The following is a 19783-nucleotide window of genomic DNA, read 5'->3' as shown; positions in this document are numbered from 1 at the left end:
GAGAAGTCTTTTTGGCACTATCATGAATGTAACTTGTAGCTGCTATGATTCCACTTGTAAATTGAAACAGATCTCCTCCCTGAAGCAGAAGCAGCTGCCATTATGTGTTCAGATCCAGGCTGCTATAGAGGTGACACAAACACTGTGCTCTCTCAGATGGAGACTTCCCATTTGTTTGTTCTTGTTTTGTTACTGACTTAATATAAAATAAAGTTCTTTTTGGTATACGATTGCTCTTTGGGTATGGAAAAACAAAACACACACTGCCCCAATTTGAGCAGAAATTAATATCCCAGAATGGAATTTAGGGAAAATTGTAATTAGTTGTGTTTCACCACAACTAGCTGTGCATATTTCTCAGCCTGTTAAATTTGGTTTCTCCTTTAAAAAGTGCCCCAGCCTAGTTCAATGCCAACCAGATTTAGTGAAGCCCTTCGGCCCCCTCATATCTGTCAGCTCTGCAAGCTGCAGTCAGAGTAGTTTGAAACACAATGCAAACTAACCTGGATAATTTAATTTAGAGTGGCAAACAGCCATGGATATTCAGTCAATCAGATGAACATTCCAATTTACAATGTAGCATGACTTGTAGCAGAAAGAAAGGATCTTTCCATAATTCCTGTCATGTAGAGAGCTTTTCAAAATTATATATGAAAGAATTTTGAAATATACCATTTAAAGGAGGAAAAATTTTCAAACATGCCAGGCTAAGAATTCCAGTTTAATGCCATTTATTTGGGGAATGTCCTTGTTTATTTGTTTTTAATATTTAAAAATACATGAATACTAAACAAGAAGCCCATAGAGATGTAACCATGTGATATTTCTAATAATTTGAAGATATGCAGTATCAACTTTATACCAGTCTCTCTTTTAAATTTTAACTCTTAGAGTCAGATTCATTGGTAGGCTGCTTCATCCCACTCTGGAACAAAACTCCCACTGCATACTAGCCAATTTCCCGCTCTTTTCTGTCTCCCACATCTGTCTGCATGCACGCCAGTGCTCCTCTATCCCTCCTTTCCAATCCCCCGTACGCATACATATCAGTTTACCTTCCTACTCCCCCAGTTGAGTATATCTAGTGCAATGGGTAGTTTTTTAAATACATTTTCAAAATAGCCAATTTTGCCATTATTCTTAATAACAAAGTTTATGTCAGCAGAAGCAGCATAATCACGTTTTTCTAAAGAGAGGAATAAGCCCAAGCTGCCCTCAGCTAAGCTGGTGATTCCCTGTGCTGTCAGAGGCTATTATCTTAGCTGAGGGCAGCTTGGCTTCATTCCTGTTCTGAGCAATGGAAGGCAATAGCCATTTTGAAAGGGAGCACTTTTGTTAAGGGCAGCTGTAGTCTGAGTGCCCCTGAAGACAATGGAAGGTAGAACCCATTTTGAAAGTCTCCAGTCCTTCATGGAATTCTCTGGGAAGAACATTACGTGTCACAGAATCATAGACATGCAGAGCTGGAAGAGACCTCATCAAATCCAGTGCCCTCATGCTGAGGCAGGATCCAGTAAACCTTGACCATCGCTGACAGGTATTTCTCCAACCTGTTCTTCAATCCTCCAATAATGGAGATTCCACAACCTCCCTTGGAAACCTATTCCAGAACTTAAATTCCCTTATACTTAGAAAGCTTTTCCTCATATCTAACCTACATCTCCCTTGTTGCAGATTAAGCCAATTACTTCTTGCCCTTCCTTCAGAGGAAATGGAGAACAATTGATCACTGTGCTCTGGGTAACAGTGTTTACCATATATTGGAAGACTTATCATGCTCCCCCCTCAGTCTTGTTTTTTCAAGATTAAACATGCCTCATTTTTTCAACCTTTCCACATAGGTCAAGTTTTCTAAATCTTTTATCATTTTTGTTGTTCTCCTCTGGACTCTCATTGATTTATCCATATCTTTCCTAAAGTGTGGCACCCAGAATTGGACACAATACTCTAGCTGAGGCCTCACCAGTGCCAAGTACAGTAGGACAATAACCTCCTGTGTGTTACATGTGACACTCCTGTTAATATACCCCAGAATGATATTAGCCTTTTTCACAACTGTATCATATTGTTGACTTATGCTCAATTTGTTATCCACTATAACCAGGGATCCCTTTCAGCAGTACTCCCATCTAGCCAGTTACTCCCTATTTTGTATTTGTGCATTTGATTTTTCCTTTCTAATTGTAGTATTATACACGTGTCTTGACTGAATTGGTTGATTTTGACCAATTGTCCAATTTGTCAAGATCATTTTGAATTCTAATCCTGTCCTCCAAAGTGCTTGCAACCCTCCCAATTTGGTGTCATCCACAAATGTTATAAGCCCACTCTCCACTCTATTATCCAAATCTTTAATGAAAATATTGACTAGTACGGGAACCAGGACTGACCCCTGAGGGATCCCACTAGACACACTCTCCCAGTTTGAGAGCAAACCATTGATAACTATGAGTATGGTCTTTCAACCAGCTATGCACCCACCTTATAGTAATTTCATCTAGACCACATTTCGCTAGTTTGCTTATGAGAATGTCATGTGGGATGGTGTCAAAAGCCTTCCTACAATCAAGGTACAGCACATCAACTGCTTCCTCCCACCCCCAGCCACTAGGCCAGTAACACTGTCCAAGAAGAAAATTAGGTTGGTTTGGCATGATTTGTTCTTGACAACTCCATGCCGGCTATTCCTTATAACTATATTATCCTCTTTGTGCTTACAAATTGATTATTTAATAATTTATTCCAATATCTTTCCAGGTATCAAAGTTAGTCTAACTGGTATATAATTTCCTGGGTCCTCTTTGTTCCCCTTTTTAAAAATAGGTACCATTTGTACCCTTCTCTGGTGTTCTAGGACGTCACCCATTCTTCACAAACTCTTGAAGATAATTGCTAATGGTTCCAAGATTGCTTCAGCTAGTTCCTTAAGTACCCTATGATGAATTTCACCAGGCCCTGCTGACGTGAATACCTCTAACTCATCTAAACATTTTAACCTGTACTTTCCCTATTTTGACTGAAGCAAAATAGGCGTGAAACACTTCAGCCTTCTTGATGTCCTCAGTCATTGGCTCTCCTTCCTTGCTAAGTAGAGGACCTTCACTTTTCTTTGTCTTTCTCTTGCTCCCAAAGTATTTACATAACCTCCTCTTACTGCCTTTTACGTCCCTTGCTAGATTTGACTCATTTTGTGCCTTAGCACTTCTGGTTGTGTCCCTTCATGCTTTTGTTATTCTTTAGTACTCCCTCTTAGCAATTCATCTATGTGTCCGTTTTTTGTAGGATACCTTTTTGGTTTTCAGGTCATTAAACAGCTTCTAATGGAGCCACATTGGCCTCTTACTATTCTTCCTATTGGGAAGAGTAGCCTCCTCAGTTGAGGCTTTTATATTGTCTGCATGAAAAATGCTAGCTCTCCAGAACTCCTTTATCCCATAGATTTTCTTCCCATAGGACCCTACCTACCGGATCTCTGGAGTTTATTAACATCTGCTTCTTTTTTTTTTTTTAAGTCCTTGGTCCTTATTCTGCAGTTCTCACTCCTTCTTTTCCTTAGAATCATCAAATCTATCATTTCATGATCACTTTCACCCAAATAGTGACCCCCTTCTGATTTGCAACCAATTCTGCCTTATTGATCAGAATCAAGTCTAAAATGCTGAAAGAGAAACAGCAAAAAGTAATTGCTCATCCTAAAATTTCTTCAAATACAGGCTATACACAATTTCAGTGATTTTTAACTATATGGGAATATTGGATTCACTACTATTTCCTGATGTGAGAGCTAAAGAAGTGGCTAGCTAAACCACGCTCCACTTTTTAACAGGGGTAGTGGCATAGCCACATGCAAGGATTCCCATTATTCATGAGCCTCTGATGATGTATGTCTCTTTCCATCTGCATACTCAGTTCCCAACTATAAGACTTAGTTCTGCAGAAATGTTAATAGGAAAAGACATCATTCAGTGTACAAATTAATGGAGTATATGAAATGATGATTTACAAGGGAGACCATAGACATGGAAAAGAAAAGCATTTATCTGGATTAATGTTGTTGTGACAAGTCAATACCAGTGGGATTAGAGTTGATACACTACATTTTACGTATATATAAATGTAAAATATCAATATATACAAATACACACACTTACTTCGATCCATTGTTCTTTAAGGTAAGGGGCTCTGGCTAGAACCACATACCAAAAAGAGGAAGAGTATGATGAAAGCATACAGATTCACATGTATGGGTGTAAATACATCCAATGGGCACTATGGGCACCCTTATGAAAAAGTCCTATATAACTGAATAGGAAGAAAAACCTTTCCATACTTTCTTAAACATCTAAAACTCTCACTGAAATTTTACAGTCTTATCAAACAATCCTGTATAGGCAGTTAAAAACAGAAGCCTATGAAATGATACCATCCTTTATTATTTTACATTAGTTTTTAGAATAATTTCAATAGAAATCTATTTCTATAGAATCCTACATGTTTCATTCCTATTAACTTCTACAGGACCTTTCCACAAGACTATATCATGGCTATAGGGTTCTAATAGCTTCCCTCTAAAGAACACTCAACATATTCCATAGGTCTATATAAATTGTCCATTCACATAATGTACACCAGGGTCCAATCCTGAATTTTGCTACTTCAAAGGATACGAAAGTGGGCCTGTAGGGAGGCGCCCTGGCTCCCCGCTGCGCCTGAGAAGGACGGGCCAGAACTGATGCCGGAGTGTGCAAAGCCACCGCAGCCTGTCCCCACCCCCCGGAAGTCCAGAGGCGGGACAGGAAGTATAAAGGCCCGGCTCCAGCACTCAGTTAGATGCAGGTGGCTGGAGAGGATAGACGCTGGTGCTCGAGCTCCTGCCGGGCCCAGCCTGCCCTGTGCTCACTGCCCTGAAGAGCACTGGCCAAGCCTGCCCCGTGCCCGATATCCAGAGGAGCTGCCTGAGCTTCCCTCCGCCTGGCATCCAGAGGAACTGCCTGAGCTTTCCTCTGCCCGGTATCCTGAGGAGCCCATGGTCTGGGACCCACGACACCGACGAGAGACAGGTACCCAGAGAGGGGGAGATTGGAAGTGGCCCAGGGGTAGCCGACCCCAGTCTGGCTTCAGGGGACCCCTGAACCGATGTCAGTGTGTTGCAGCCAGGATCCCCACTGACTGCAGCGAATCTTTGCCGCTGCTAGGGCCCCGGGCTGGAACGCAGTGGAGTGGGAGGGCCTGTGTCCCCCCCGCCACCCTTCTGAGGGTGGCAGACTCCCCCTCCCTCCTGGCCTGAGAAGGCCCTTTATACTGTTAACTTGCTGCTCAGCCCCTGCCTGAGGGTTTGACCCTTACCTGTGTTTGCTCAGCCTGTTGAAAGGCCTGAGCCCGTACGGCTTACTGCCCTGTCCTGCCCAAGGGCCTGGGCTTATATACTGTGCTTGCTCAGCCCTGCTGAAAGGCCTGAGCCTGAACTGCTTACTGCCCCGCCCTGCTTCAGGGCCGGGCTTATAGACTCCGTGTTTACCCGGCCCCTGCTGAAGGGCCAGGACTCTGCCTTGTTTAGAGACTATTTGTTTGCTCAGCTCCTGCTGAGGGGTCTAGGCCCTGGACAGATTACTGCCTGTAGGGAGACGCCCTGGCTCCCCGCCGCGCCTGAGAAGGACAAGCCCCAGCACCGGACTCTTACAGGGCCCTATATATCCATAAGTCCTTCCAACTGCCCTTTTAAAGGACGTGTATCATACAATCAAAGGCCAAACGGGTGTTCCTTCAAAGAACATATATCATAGATCCATACACTGAATATTATCATTATTTATTATATTACCACAGTGCCTAGCAGCCCCAGTCATGGAGTAGGACCCAAAATAGAACAAAAATACAGTCACTGCCCCCAAAGAACTTATAATTTAAGTATAGACAAGAGACAACAGATGGATAAACAGACAGACAGGGGAGTACAAAGAAACAATGTTGGCCAACATGATAGCCAGTCACATCCGCACATCACCAGTCTAACTGTTGTCAATTTTTTTGCAGGCATCATAGAAAAGGGAAGCTTTAAGGAAGGTGTTCAAGGAGCAAACTGAATTCATTTTATGGATGTTTAAAGAGAACTTCTCCCAAGCATGTGGGGCAGCATGGGAGAATGCACAGAGGTGCTCATTTGAAAATCTAATAAGTGGACAACAGAGGCTGGTATCATGGACTGATCAGAAGCAGGGGTCACATACAACTTAGAGCAGTGGTTCTCGAACTTTAGTAACCCAAGAACCCCCATTTTGATTTCAATTTTTTGCAGACCCTCAAGCCCCTGCTCAGCCCCATGCCCCACCCCCACTCTACCTCACCACCAAGGCCCCACCCCACCCCACCTCTTCCTGCCCTCACTCCATCCCTGCCCCTCCTCTTCCCCAACTCTTTCCGCCCCCTCCTATGAACATGCCCCGTCCCTGCTCCTCCCCGCGCCTTCTGCATGCTGGGAAACAGCTGTTCCATGGTGTGCAGAAGGCACTGGGAGAGAGGATGAGGAGTTGATCAGTGGGGCCAGTGGCCCCAACATGATTCCATTCCTTCCCCTGAGCGCGCCCCATCCCTGCTCCTCCCCCTCCCTCCCAACATCTCCTGCATGCTGTGGAACAGCTGGTCCCCAGCATGCAGGAGGCACTGGGAGGGAGGGGGAGGAGTTGAGGGAGGAAGAGAGAGGGAGGAGTTGATACATGGGGCCAGCAAACCCCCTCAAGTACACCCAAGGGGCCACGGACCCCAGTTTGAGAAATGCTGCCCTACTGCAAGAATACGCACCACACATCTTTAGGGAAGGGCTTACTCCACATTGCGCTATGGCTATAAAAGCAGCTCCTCAGGGGGTATACAGGTTACAGCAGTGCTGCAAAAATACATCACTAAGTTAGAGAGAAGCCAAAGGGTAGCAAGTTATTAAAAGTTTAGAAAATGTGACTAACGAAAGTGAGATTAAGCTATGAATTTATACATCTGTGGGGAAGAAAAGAAAATCTCAGGAGCAATACCTCACTCTTACATTGCACTGGTCATCGGCAGATCTCAAAGGTCAGCATTATTATGTATGAATGGGAAAATTGAGGCACACTGAAGCAAATTGCCTAAAGTCACCCAATAGGCCACTGGCAATGCTAAGAATAGAACTAGAGTTTCTTGAGACCCACCAGTCATGTGCTCTATCCAACAGGCCCCCCTGCCTTCCATATGTGAAACTGACAAATAACTAGCAAGAAGATAACAAAAAATGAAGGGTGTGAGCAGGGAACTATTTTCAGACATCATTGTGGAGACATTAAGGAAGGAAACGTTTATGCTACAAATTTAGGCTTCACTTTTTGGGCATGATGTCAGTCGGACACTGGAATAACCTGCCACAGGAGGTTAATGAATCACCTACACTAGAAGTTCTAAAGGAAAATCAAGAGAGAACCAACAGGAATGCTGTAGGAATCTATTAATATTATCTTGCAGTGTTATAGAGAACTAGATTAAATATCAACATGTCCTTTCCAACCCTAATACAAATTAATCCAAATACTCTGTCAAAGAATTTACTGTACATATCATGTTCCTTGGGCTGTATGAGTTCCCCATGACAGATGGCCAGCGCACTTCTATTTAGGTTATATAAGAAACCGCTTGGGAGGATATACATTGTCGAGTGCCATTTTTTAAAAGTGCAAGTAGTTGTATTAGGCTATGATTTAGCAAGGTACTTAATTGAGTTTTTGCGTAACTTGAAGCACATGAGCAGTGCCACTGACTTCAATGGGAAACTCTCATGCTTAAAAAGACAGATGTTTAAATATCTTGCTAAATCAGGGACCGAGTTTCCTCTGGAGCAGGATTTACGTTTTTGGCATGCACACAGGATCTCTGAAAATGAAAAGATTGAATTTGTTTAATACTCTTCTCTGCGCTCTGTTATACATTCATAGATTTTAAGGTTAGATGAGACCATTGCAATCATCTAGTCTGACCTCCCGTATTACACAGGCTATAAAAAAAAATTTAGCTAGTGATTCCTGCTTCAGGCCAAACAACAGTAGCTGAAGCAGAGCATATCACTTAGAAAGACATCCAGTCTTTAAAGATTGTCTTGACCTAAATCACAAAACAACTCCAAAAGGAAATAAAATCTCTCTAATACACCTACAGTTGTCATTTTAGGGCTTGATCCTGCAAGATGCTGAGCATTCAAGCATGTAATTTTGCTATACTGGTGCTAAATTTTAAACATATCCAGTCCCATTGACTCTGCTGGGATTTTTCATGTGCTTAAGTGCTTTGCTGGATAGATGCCGGAGTTCTCTTCACCTTACAGGATCAAGCTCTTAGTGATCAGAACTAACATCCAACTCTGTTACATGCACCTTTACCTATCCATGTAAAAAATGAAGGTTAGAGGGAACATGGGCAGGAGATGTTATTTAGATAAATTGCCATGATTAAAAATAAACACCTACACTCCATTCTAGTGTTGTTCTTGGCTCCTTCCCTGGCCCATTGGAGATTGCGATGTTGAGGGAGTGCACAGGAGCCAGATGCTGGAGGCCTGACCTGGAGATTGCTTTCCTGCAAGATGAGAAGAAAAAACAAAAACAAAACAGCACTCTTTTTTTTGTCTAGAAAATCAGCAGAGGCAGCACAACTGTAAATTTCAGTTTGGTGGAAACAGTGCTAATAGGTTATATTATGCTGTAATGAGCCAGGGGAGCAGGTAAGTGGGTGAAGGAAAGTCAGAAAGGGAGTGAGAAGAATGCAAAAGCAACTTAGCAGAAAAATAAAGCAAGTCTGATAACTGAAAAGTACTGTTTAATACAGATCAGTTACCCTTCTATACCCAAGCATAAAGGGCAAAATCCATTGGGCCACATTTAGCCCTGCACTCATTGAATTGGAGTTCCTATTCTTTACATCAGGGCTATTGGGCTCATTGTATATGCAGCTCAAATGAAGATTTGAGTTGCTTTTATTGAAACGGGGGAGGAAGGTCTTCAAAAAGGAAGAAAACACCCTGTTTGCTTTACTCGGATAGTTTGTCATCTGAAAAAGAAACTCCCACATAAACAACAGAAAACCTAACGCAGAAAACTGAGGTAACCCTTGGGAGCAGGAAAGGTTCACATGTTGTCCCTTTTTTGGTGAACTCTGCCAGGGTTATACTCCAGTTTCTTTCCCTGTTCACTTCACTCCCATCTCTCGGGGGCCCATGTGACCTAAATTCTCTTAGGAGGGATAGCATTCCCTGCAAAGGCCACAAATGTTATTCAAAGCATCAGCCAAAGGCACTCCCAGACCCCCAGGGCTGAGTGCTCTTCTGCCATACACTCCCCAGCCCCTGCCAGCGCAGCAAGGTCAGTCCTGAACTTTGATCCCTCAAGTGGAAGCACGTGCTCTCATAATACCAGGCTGCTCTAGGATTGAGGCTTCTTAAAGTTATAGGGTTGCAAACATAAAGACAGCATGGTCTGACTGGTGACAACCAAAAAAATCTTACAAGTTCTTTCTTCAGCAGTCATTGCTGTGGGGGTGGGAGTGTGTTGAGGGGAATTCCTTTCTTTTTGCAAGCCTAACACATACCTTTCTCCCTCCCTGCCTGGAAATGAAATGACAATCTGTTTTTGCAAAGCGCTTTTCTGCAGTAACACTGCCATCATACTATAGCTATTTATAGGCTGGCCTAAGCATACAAATATCCCAAGGCAACTTACAATAAAGGTCAACAGAGCCAACAATGACAATCCAGCTCAGCTATATGCTAAATGAATCTCTTTACTGCCCTGTAAACATAGAGTGCACTGTATGTCGATAGAAGAGGAGCTCAGAGCCCACAATGCTTTCAGTGCATGTCCTGGAAATCAGGTAGGGTGAGAGGAAAATTATAAATCTTCCCCTCCTCCCACATCCTCCAACTAGTACCCTATTCAGTTGGTACTCTCTCATTTAATGAGCACACTGTACATTTATAGCTTTCAGTCCCCATCCCTCATGCCACTGAATGTCACCAATATGTCGGCATAAAAGGAAATTTTTTAGATGTTTTACCTAGACTAAATCCCCTTTAAATATGGGTGGGATCCTAAGGGAAGAAGCTTTCAACAGCTGACAAAAGCATTGTGAAAGAATGATTTAGTAGCTAGCTAGGCACCTGTGCAGTGCACATTACCATGGTGTGGTCAATAGACCATAATCCAGTCTTTATGAGGACCAAAGGAAATCTGGAGACTGAGGATCTTTAAAGAGGTAATTTCACACTACAGCAAACTTTACAATGTAAAATACAATATATAAATATTTATACATAAAGTAGTTTCCAGTATGCGGCCAGTCTCTCTCGATAGTCCTTTTGGTACCATTTTGGTTATTGGTGCTTGGCAGAGAACCATTGCCCAATATCTTCTGCTTGATCTTGCCACAAACCCAGTCCTGTATTTATGGCATCAGAATCTCTTGGTGGAAATGAGTGAGGTATTACAATTTCTGCATTGTATCAATAAGGGCAATAACAATCCCAATTTAGTGGCTGCTTGAACTTGAAGTCAAAATGATTGGTGTAAGTTTATACGTTATACAGAAAAGGTGTGGAGAGGAGGATCTGAATCACAAGGAAAAGTACTTACAATTAATTAGTTCATGAAAATGGCAAACTTTGCAAGCAATATTATTCACAGAATATTATTTGCTGAACTATAGAGTTATTGAATAATAAATGCAAATTATTTGCATCTGCTGAATTTAAACAAGTCTAAATTTGCAATGTATATTACTGGTCAAATTAGGAGATAAGGCCTCCAGTGGGAACATGAATTCAACAGAGACATAAAAAGTAAATATACCTAATTAATGGCTACAGACTTCCCAAGGTCAGGCTTTGGATACAATTTAAAGCCAGCATTACATTTGTGCAAACCTTTTGTAACGAAACCCGAGGTTCGGCCCATGCTCCCTGAAAGGTTAGCTGAGATTGATGAGACTTTTGGGGGAATCTTGGCTGAGTTTTATGCCTCTCTCCCCATGCCTACCAATGATGGATTTATGAGTTTGTCTGGAAAACATACAAAACACAGTCACTATGATGATGTTTTTCATCTTTGTTGGAACACAAAACCTTAAAATAATCACGTGTTGCAAACCCATATAAACCATAACAGCCCATCAATCCCAATGCAAGCTACAAATACTACATGTAGTACAAACTCTTGTCAGAACACTGCTTTGGGAGGTAAGAGATATGGAGTGCCCGAATACACTGAGCTGAGTTGGAGAAGGTCTATATTGCAAAGACATACACCAAAGAGAGAAAAACAAAGGCCACATCAGAGAGAAAATAATTTCATGTTCTGATTTAAATGAAAAAGAGGTTACATGGCAGCCATCCTGGAAAGAAAGAATCTTGAAAAAAATGCAAAGTGGATAAAGTAATGGATTCTAGAACCAAGTGAATGGACTCAGATTGTTCTAAGTAGTTCATTACAGCAACTGTGACTTTTCAGGCAGAAAGGTAACATGAATTACTTTCTGTTACTTTTTCCAGTTAAGATTCCTAAGCATGCGTGGCAGCAAAAGGCTCACCATGCAGCCTTCACCCACAAAACAAAAGTAATCACATTATGAGAAAGTAATAGGAAAATGTATCTGTGTTTAGCTATAAATTTCCTTTCTTCAAAATAATAAGGTCCATAGCTCCATACAATGGGTATGTCAGCTGGCTTACAGCTTGGTGGCAGAACCAGACCAGCCAGTCACTGGCAGCAGGGGCATGCTCCACCTCCATAAAGTTCTGATCGGTGGACCTTAACTCAATGAAAAATGAGCAATATTTTGCTGATTACAAATTACTAGATCTAAAAAGTATTAGAGTGCATCAATGCACTTATAACAAAACCTAAGGCATCAGGGCAGGTGTAATCACTAAGCAAACTAGGTAGCCTCCTAGGACACCAAGATTTGGGGGCACCAAAAAGCAGTTCCTCAAATTTTTTTTTACACTACAGTGGAGTCATATCCTACATTGGGGTTAGGTTCTAAGGTCAGCACATAAGAGGAAAATAGCACACAGTGAAAATCACCATAAAGTACAGTATACATAGTATACACTAGAACAGAGATCCTCAACCTACGGCACATGTGCAAGCCAATTTTTTTTTTTTTTTTTTAATGGCAGGCTGCGGTTCCCGGCCACCGCTGAGCTGGCTGCCGGTCTGGGGTTCCATCCTCTAGCTCCTGCCAGCCAGGGTCCCAGCCGCCAGCCCATTCAGCCCACTGCTGGCACCACTCAGCCCACTGCCAGCAGAGTGAATGGAACCCCAGGCTGACAGCGGGCTCAGCGGCAGCCAGGACCTGCAGCCTGCCATTAAAAAAAATTGACTCGCGTGCCATATTTGGCACAGGTGCCGTAGATTGAGGACCCCTGATTCTAGTGTATACAGTGTATACTATGTATACTGTACTTCATAGCAATTTTCACTATATGCAATTTTCCTCTTACACACTGACCTTAGAACTTAACCCCTGCCTAAGATGTGACTCCACTGTATTCATTTTTGAAAGTTTACAATAAGCGATGCTCTGGGAGGAGGGGAAGTTTTTATTATAGGTAAAATATATCATTTTGGAAGTAGGGGCCCCTTCTGAGTTGAATGCTCAGAAACTGGGGGGAAAAATGCAGCGCTAACACAGTAATCCTCAAAACACAAGGCCATACATCGTCATCACCACTCTGCAAGTCCAGGGTGGATCCTGTTTCTGTGGATGTGTATGGTCTATACCACACAAGTTGGTGCTCATGAAAATCATGGACAATTAGCTCTGGCTAACCTCTAGCATGGTTTAAGCTTTCAGCACTCAGCTCTGCCAACATGATGTGCAGCACCTCCACTCTCTTCTGATCTAACCTTGGACTCCCCACATATATTACTCTCATTCTCAGTATCCCTATTACAACCCTGTCTCTCTCCTGAGTGTCTGAGGAGACACTGCTAATCCGGCTGTTCATGTCCACTAAAGATTAACCAGAGATAGACAAATTTCCACTTATCATCTAATTTAGGATTTGAAGTAGGAAATCCAAAGGGAAAAGGTTACTACAGTACTTGAGTATTGTGTCCTGTGTGGCACCTTATAGACTAACAGAAGTATTGCTTTTTACAGATCCAGACTAGCACGGCTACCCTCTGATACTCTACGGTACTTGAGTAACAGCATTCTACAAACAGCCCCCTTCTATTGTTTGGCGGTTACTGATCCTATGAAAAACCAGATACCACTATCTTGTGAATGAATTAATTTTGTAAAAGCAATTACCCCCCCCCCAAAAAAAAAAACAGAAAGAGAGACAAAATTCTCAGCAACCTGGGGCAAAGAAAAAAATGACAAGAGATTTTTTTCTGACACTAACATTGTAGATATTTTTCTTCCTGTCTTAAACATCAGCATTCTGATATTACTAGGAGGCCAGATCCTCAGCTGGCACAAATCATTTACACAAGCTGAAATTTGTTTGTGGCTTAAAAGCTATATGGCCTCATGCCAGATCCAGCTCCAGGCACCAGCCCAGCAAGCAGATGCTTGGGGTGGCCCAAGGGAAGGGGCAGCACATCAGGCTCTTTGGCGGCAATTCGGCGGAGAGTCCCTCGGTCCCTCTCGGAGGGAAGGACCAGCCGCCGAATTGCCACCGAAGAAGAAAGTGGCGCAGTAGAGCAGCCACCAATTGCAGCTTCTTTTTTTTTTTTTTTTTGCTGCTTGGGGTGGCAAAAACCCTGGAGCCAGCCCTTCCTCATGCAAACTTTAACAAAGAACAACTTCTGGTTTCCTTCTGTCCTGGTAATACAAAGCATGTGTCATAGTTTTATATTGGATCCAACGTAAACTATAAATGTGGAATTCATAGATTTCAAGGTCAGAAGGGACCATTGTGATCATCTAGTCTACCCTCCTGTATAACACAGGCCAGAGAACTTCCCCCAAAGATTTCCTTTGCAGTCTTTTCACGTTTCCATGATGGTACTGTGTGCTTCTCTTTATGTTTTCCTTCTTCCTTTACAAAAACAAAACAAAACAGGGAAGAGATTCCTCTTTTCCAGTTTATTCATTTATATATTTTCAGTTAACCAAAGATCAAGTGCCAACAGCGATTAAGAACAAGAAAAACAGATTCTCTTCCTCTTTTCTGAGCATGCAAATTAAAACATGGGAAAAGGTAACATATATTCAACTTCTCTGTGCAAATCAGAAATACCTAAAGATACTTTTTTTTAAAAGCATGAAAAGTCAAAAGAAAGTCTTGATTGCTATGCTGATACAAGCTTAGGTCTAAAAACCAATTGTTGCAATGTAACTGTACAAGAATCAAGCTCTATTTCCTAGTTGCCAAATATGCTTCAGGATATCAAATTCAAGGGATGACTCAGAGCTACAGCAATCTTGATATCATTCCAGAACAACAGAGATTTCAAAAAGATCTTAAACAAGACACAACCCAAAACAAGAAAAATAATATACTGAAACACATTATCGTTCCTTCTCTCCCCAAAGCTATTACGGTCATTGGATTTCTGAGTTTAATTGTTAAGACAGAGAAGAGTGTTCATGTAAGGAAACAAACCTGAGAGGAAAAAAGTATGTTCAGATTGTGTCATTCCCAAGCAGTGTGGATAGCAAAGCATACATTTACTTTTCACTACAATGACACTTGGAAAAAACTGACAAAAATAAGGTATCATTCAATGACCACAATGAAAAATCTCAGTTTCTTTCATAAGAACAGATGTACAGAGATTCAGATTTACCAAAGATTGCCTCCTCATTTCAGAACTATATGAAATACAGATATAGAACACATAGGTGCTCATGACTGTGTTTTTTTCCCTCACTGTCCATCTATCAACTGCTACTGTAATTAGTCTGCAAACTCTTACTTAGCTTGTAAGCTTCTTGAGTGCAGTACATAGAGCAATGCGGCCCTAAATCATGACTGGGGCCTTTATTACACATCAATGATAAATAATAATAATAGTCAATGTTCAGGGCTATCTACATGTTTGACCCCACTCTAGTCTCTCTAAGAGCATCCCCTCAGGTGACAAGCCCTGTACCTTCATCTCTCTCAGGGTGGAATCCCATGAGTTTCCTTCCCTCAGACTGGGTCCCAGGAGTACAGTACCATGCGTACCAACTGTGATTCCTCAAGCAGGCCAAAGCCTTGCTACTCTTCCCTTCAGGAGCTGTCACCAGGGTGTGACTACAATGACATAAACCAACTTTTCCAAAATAAAATATGGTTTAACTTCAATAGAAGGAAGCAAAACAAGAGCAAAAACAGGTTTAACCCAACGAACTGTCTAATCGAATATCTATTTTACCTAAAGTTTAGAACAGCTTATCTAGACACTCCTATTGCTGGGACTGCCATCCTACAGTCCCTCTTTCCCTCCTGGTCCAGCTAGACCATTCTGGCCTCTGGTCTGTGCCAGGGAATTAACCACTCCACTGGGTATTAGTCTGGGGCTGGTACCCCATTCACTTCTCTTTGACTTCATGCAGCAACATCAATTCACTACAGTGGTGCAAGTAAGCCGGTACAGTCAGGAACACCGTACCATTAACACATTTATTGCTGGTACGCCATACTGGAAAGACACATTGTTGAGAATGAATTTTAGAGTTTTGCACGGATACAAATTTATGCCTGTGGATGTGGATATCCGTGGATACAACTCAGTATGCACTGAACCACAGGGCTCTCCTGGGAACCACAGCAGCGAAAGGAGCAGAACGTGGAGCCGCCGCTCCCAGGAGCCAGCACCCCGTGCCAGCAACTGCACGGGGTGCAGATGCAGGTCCCAGCTGCATCTTCTGTCTGGGGTCTGTACTGCACCAACAAAGGACAGGGCTGGGGGTGGTACATCCATGCCGGAGGAGCTGCCGGCGCAGGGCACTGGTTCCTGGGAGCAGCAGCTCCATGTTCTGCTCCTTTCACTGCTGCGGTTCCCGGGAGAGCCCTACACTTCAGCGGATACCAATTTCTATCCATGGATATCTGCATCCACCGGTATAAATTTATATCCGCACAGGGCTCTAGTCATGGAACATTTTTTGTGAGGGCAGGTCGGAAGGTCAGTACCATACTGGTAAGAGTTACCATCTACTTACACTATTGATTCACTAGCTTTGATTTTTTAAGCTCTTTAAATCCATCTTCCTCCCTTGCACATTTTTATTAGCTCATCTCTCTTGAACTGCCCTGAACTCATTTGTTCAGCTTGTCCTTCCTGAGCAACCTAAAATATCCACTCTTTGTTTTCAGTCTAAAAGCAGTGGTTTAGTTCCTTGCAAAAGCCCCCTTTTAAGCAGCTTTGCTCAATGCTATGCTGTGCTCACATGTTGCCACCAATTTGTTACAGTCTTGGCTGAGTTCCCCTAGTGGATGGTCACCAGAATGTACTAACTGAATTCAACCTTTGCAGCCCACCTGCTTCCAAGCCAGCAGGATCTGGGCAGAATCCAGATACTGTCTCAATCTCTGAGCCTCTTGGACATACTCCCAGGTGCAGACTCCCTGCCTGAAACCCTTCTTTGGGACATGGGACTCCACACTCCCACTGCCCTAAGCTCCAAACCAATGCTGAGATTTCCCAAGCCTCTTCAGTCACTCATGAATCCTCCCACAGAGTCCTACTTAGCTATGGTCCTTCTGGTTTATGGTTTAACCCTTTGGGGACCCCGTGGTGGTTAAAGCAAAGTACATGGCCTTAGCACAGGAACTTCTTAAACACACACCCACTTTTCTCTTAGACAGCAACAGAGCATTATAGTTCTAGGCAATAACAATAAACATTTGTATGCAATCCCTTCTCAGAGTCCTCACCTCTCCTGAGAGCCCTTGGGTTTGGTCAGCATCCTTGGAGAAGGGCAGGGATCTCTTCCCCCTGCTCCTCCAGCAATGTCTTCTATTTCTGGGGGTGGACTGTCTCCCTTACTTAGAAAGTCTATCATATTTAAAACCAATTACTGACACTTTTTACGTTTCTCTTCTTCCATTGGGGATGCTCCATTCATCAGCCCCCTGTTGGTGGTTGGGCAGCGTGCTATTAAAAGCCAATGGCTCTGCCAGTAACAATCCCATTGTTCTAGCGGGGTAGAACTATTCAAGTGTTGATGGCCCCTGGATGGCCCTGTTTCAGCTTCCCAGACAGAGTCCATTCCTGCTACCAAATGGAGGTTTTAACCCACACAGAAAATGACAATCATAAATGCTATTAATAAAACAACAAGGGATTCATAAATTGACAGACATGTTCCCTCACCTATCACAACAATATACCTGTGCTTGACATAAATCTAAGTGGAGTAGAGGAGGGGAGAAAGAGGATGAACTACAGCAAGTGCAAAACCAGTAAACAAATCTGAAAGCAAGTGAAAGCTCTTCCAGTGAGCTTCTGTTAGGTCCTGATCCAAAGCCCATCAAGCTCAATAGAAAGACTCTCATTTACTTTAAAGGGCTTTAGATCAGGCAGCAAAGACTTACGAGCAAATGCTAAATCTCTTACGCAAGTAAACCCATTTGAAGTCCATGGAAGTATTGTCTGAGTGAGGACTGAAGGATTTTCGTATCAAAGAATAATTCAGAGTGGACCTTCACTGCCCTCCGAGTTCAGAAATAAGCAAAATAATTGTGCCCAAAGTGACTTTCCTGCTTGAATATGCAGAAAGTTGAAAAGTTAAGAAACTGCATAAATTTAATCTCAACTTTTTATCAAATGATTTGCACTCAGTTATGAGTGACTGGATCTCTAGAGTTCCTTCTTTTCTCTTTTATTCGGTCTGTTGAACTTGAAAAATTATGCCCATGCATCTGCTAACTTCAAAAAATGTCTTAACTCCAGGAGAAATAGGGGAGAACACATGTGAGTGTGAGTTAGCACCAAAAATTGCATGTTTGCAAAATGTAAATTCATATTCTTTTCTGCTCCTGAATGAGCACTTAACTTGTATTCTAAATTCACTTCTGATTATCAACATTACATTTATTACATTTCTGATTAGTCATCCAAAAATCAGAGTGCTACCCTACCCTACCCTAGTGCTCCTAGGAAATACTTTTCATGTCCAATTAAAAAAATACATGATGTCATGTAATGTTACATGCCTCATTGGAATTATATTGAGAGTCTGTTGCCTTCAGCTAGAAGCCACCATTAATATGGTGAAGCACTGAAGGTCTAAGGTGTTATCAATCAGAAGACAGCCTACTTTACTCCCCTATAACCCCGAAAGATAGTTGTCATGGAGATGGGGATAGGTTTGTTTTGAGACTTTGATTAAGTGAGCTTTCAGGAAAACAAGACTAAAACAAGAAAAGTGCCAACATTACATTGGCTAGAACAGCAATCAGCATGGCAGAGGAGAAAGCCTGGGTCTTCAGTGCTCATTAGCAGCTCTGCCGGAACCAATTAAACAGATATTGTCAACTTTTTTTTAAATTGACTAATTTTAGAAATTTCCATTTTCTGATAGGGTCCCTGTCTGGGTTTGTTTGTTTTGTTTAAATTAAATTCTTTTAAATACACACGTGTGTTTTCCTGCTCCCCTGGTGATTGATTATGCAGGGCAAACTGTGAAACAGATGATAAACAGAGAACTGTCAAATGCACAAAGCAAATGAAGAGGGGAAAGCAATTGTCTAATCTCTTTTCGGTTACAGTATTCCTAGGTGTTACTTGTAAATATAGTAGACTGAAAATTTTCAGACAAAAATGTGATTTTCAGTGTGATTGTGTCCCTGCAGAGCCAGAAAAACCCTCAGCTGAGGTTAACTGGCATAGCTCCACTGACTTCAGTGATGCTGCACCAGTTTATACCAGTTGTGGATCTGGTCCTTAATCTTTACAGAGCATGACTGTGTGAGAACCTTAGAGCCACTATTAGCAGATGTGTCCCACAACTTGGAAATATTTAAATCAGGGACAGAGAGCATGACCATACACAGGGATCTTCTCATGGCAAGCACCCAGATCCCATTTCATTGTATTACTATTAATTTTGATCATTTAGACAGAAATATAAATTTGAGATTAAAGGAGTCACCTAACAGGATAATCACAAGATTGGAGCAAAATAATAATATATATTATTAATTATTACAATTCAATATTATTGCCAGTTTGGTTTCTTTTCATTAAAACTTGGTGATCATTAACAGATGTTGATTGACAACACTGGAGACAGAAGTCTTCCATCCATAAAACCGGCCCAACTCAGATAGCAGCTGCATGAGCTTTATACACATTTCCTCACCAATGGGCCTCAACCTTCACCAGGGGCAGCTCTAGCTTTTTTGCTGCCCCAAGCACAGCAGTCAGGCAGCCTTCAGTGGCTTGCCTGCAGGAGCTCCCCGGTTCCGCACCTTCAGCATACCCACCATCGAATTGCCACCAAATCTGTGGGACTGGCAGACCTCCCTGTCATGGTATAATTCCCCACCCTGAACCTTAGCGTCCAAAAGATGGGGTACCAGCATGAATTCCTCTAAGCTCAATTACCAGCTTACTAGTTGTAGCGCTGCCACCAACCAGGAATTTCAGTGCCTGGTACACTCTGGTCCCTCCAAAACCTTGCCCGGGGAACCCCAAGACCCAGACCCTCTGGATCTTAACACAAGGAAAGTAAACCCTTTCCCCCACCGTTGCCTCTCCCAGGCTTCCCCTCCCTGGGTTACCCTGGAAGATCACTGTGATTCAAACTCCTTGAATCACAAAACAGAGAG

General features: G+C 42.5%; 1 protein-coding gene across 2 annotated transcripts in view; it reads right to left on the bottom strand.

Moving 5' to 3' along the window:
- The window catches only part of DGKI (diacylglycerol kinase iota), a 338722-nt gene that overhangs the window by 220011 nt on the left and 98928 nt on the right, over nucleotides 1-19783 (bottom strand). For both annotated transcript variants that reach the window (XM_075069054.1, XM_032783200.2), the window contains exon 2: nucleotides 8484-8592. In XM_075069054.1, the coding sequence (XP_074925155.1) occupies nucleotides 8484-8592 (109 nt within the window). The remainder of the gene's footprint in view (nucleotides 1-8483; nucleotides 8593-19783) is intronic.

Source organism: Chelonoidis abingdonii, chromosome 1 (genome assembly GCF_003597395.2).
Source record: "Chelonoidis abingdonii isolate Lonesome George chromosome 1, CheloAbing_2.0, whole genome shotgun sequence".
In the NCBI taxonomy this organism is placed as follows: Eukaryota; Metazoa; Chordata; order Testudines; family Testudinidae; genus Chelonoidis; species Chelonoidis abingdonii.
The sequence above is the reverse complement of the archived record's forward strand: the minus strand, read 5'-3'. Positions and strand labels throughout refer to the sequence as shown.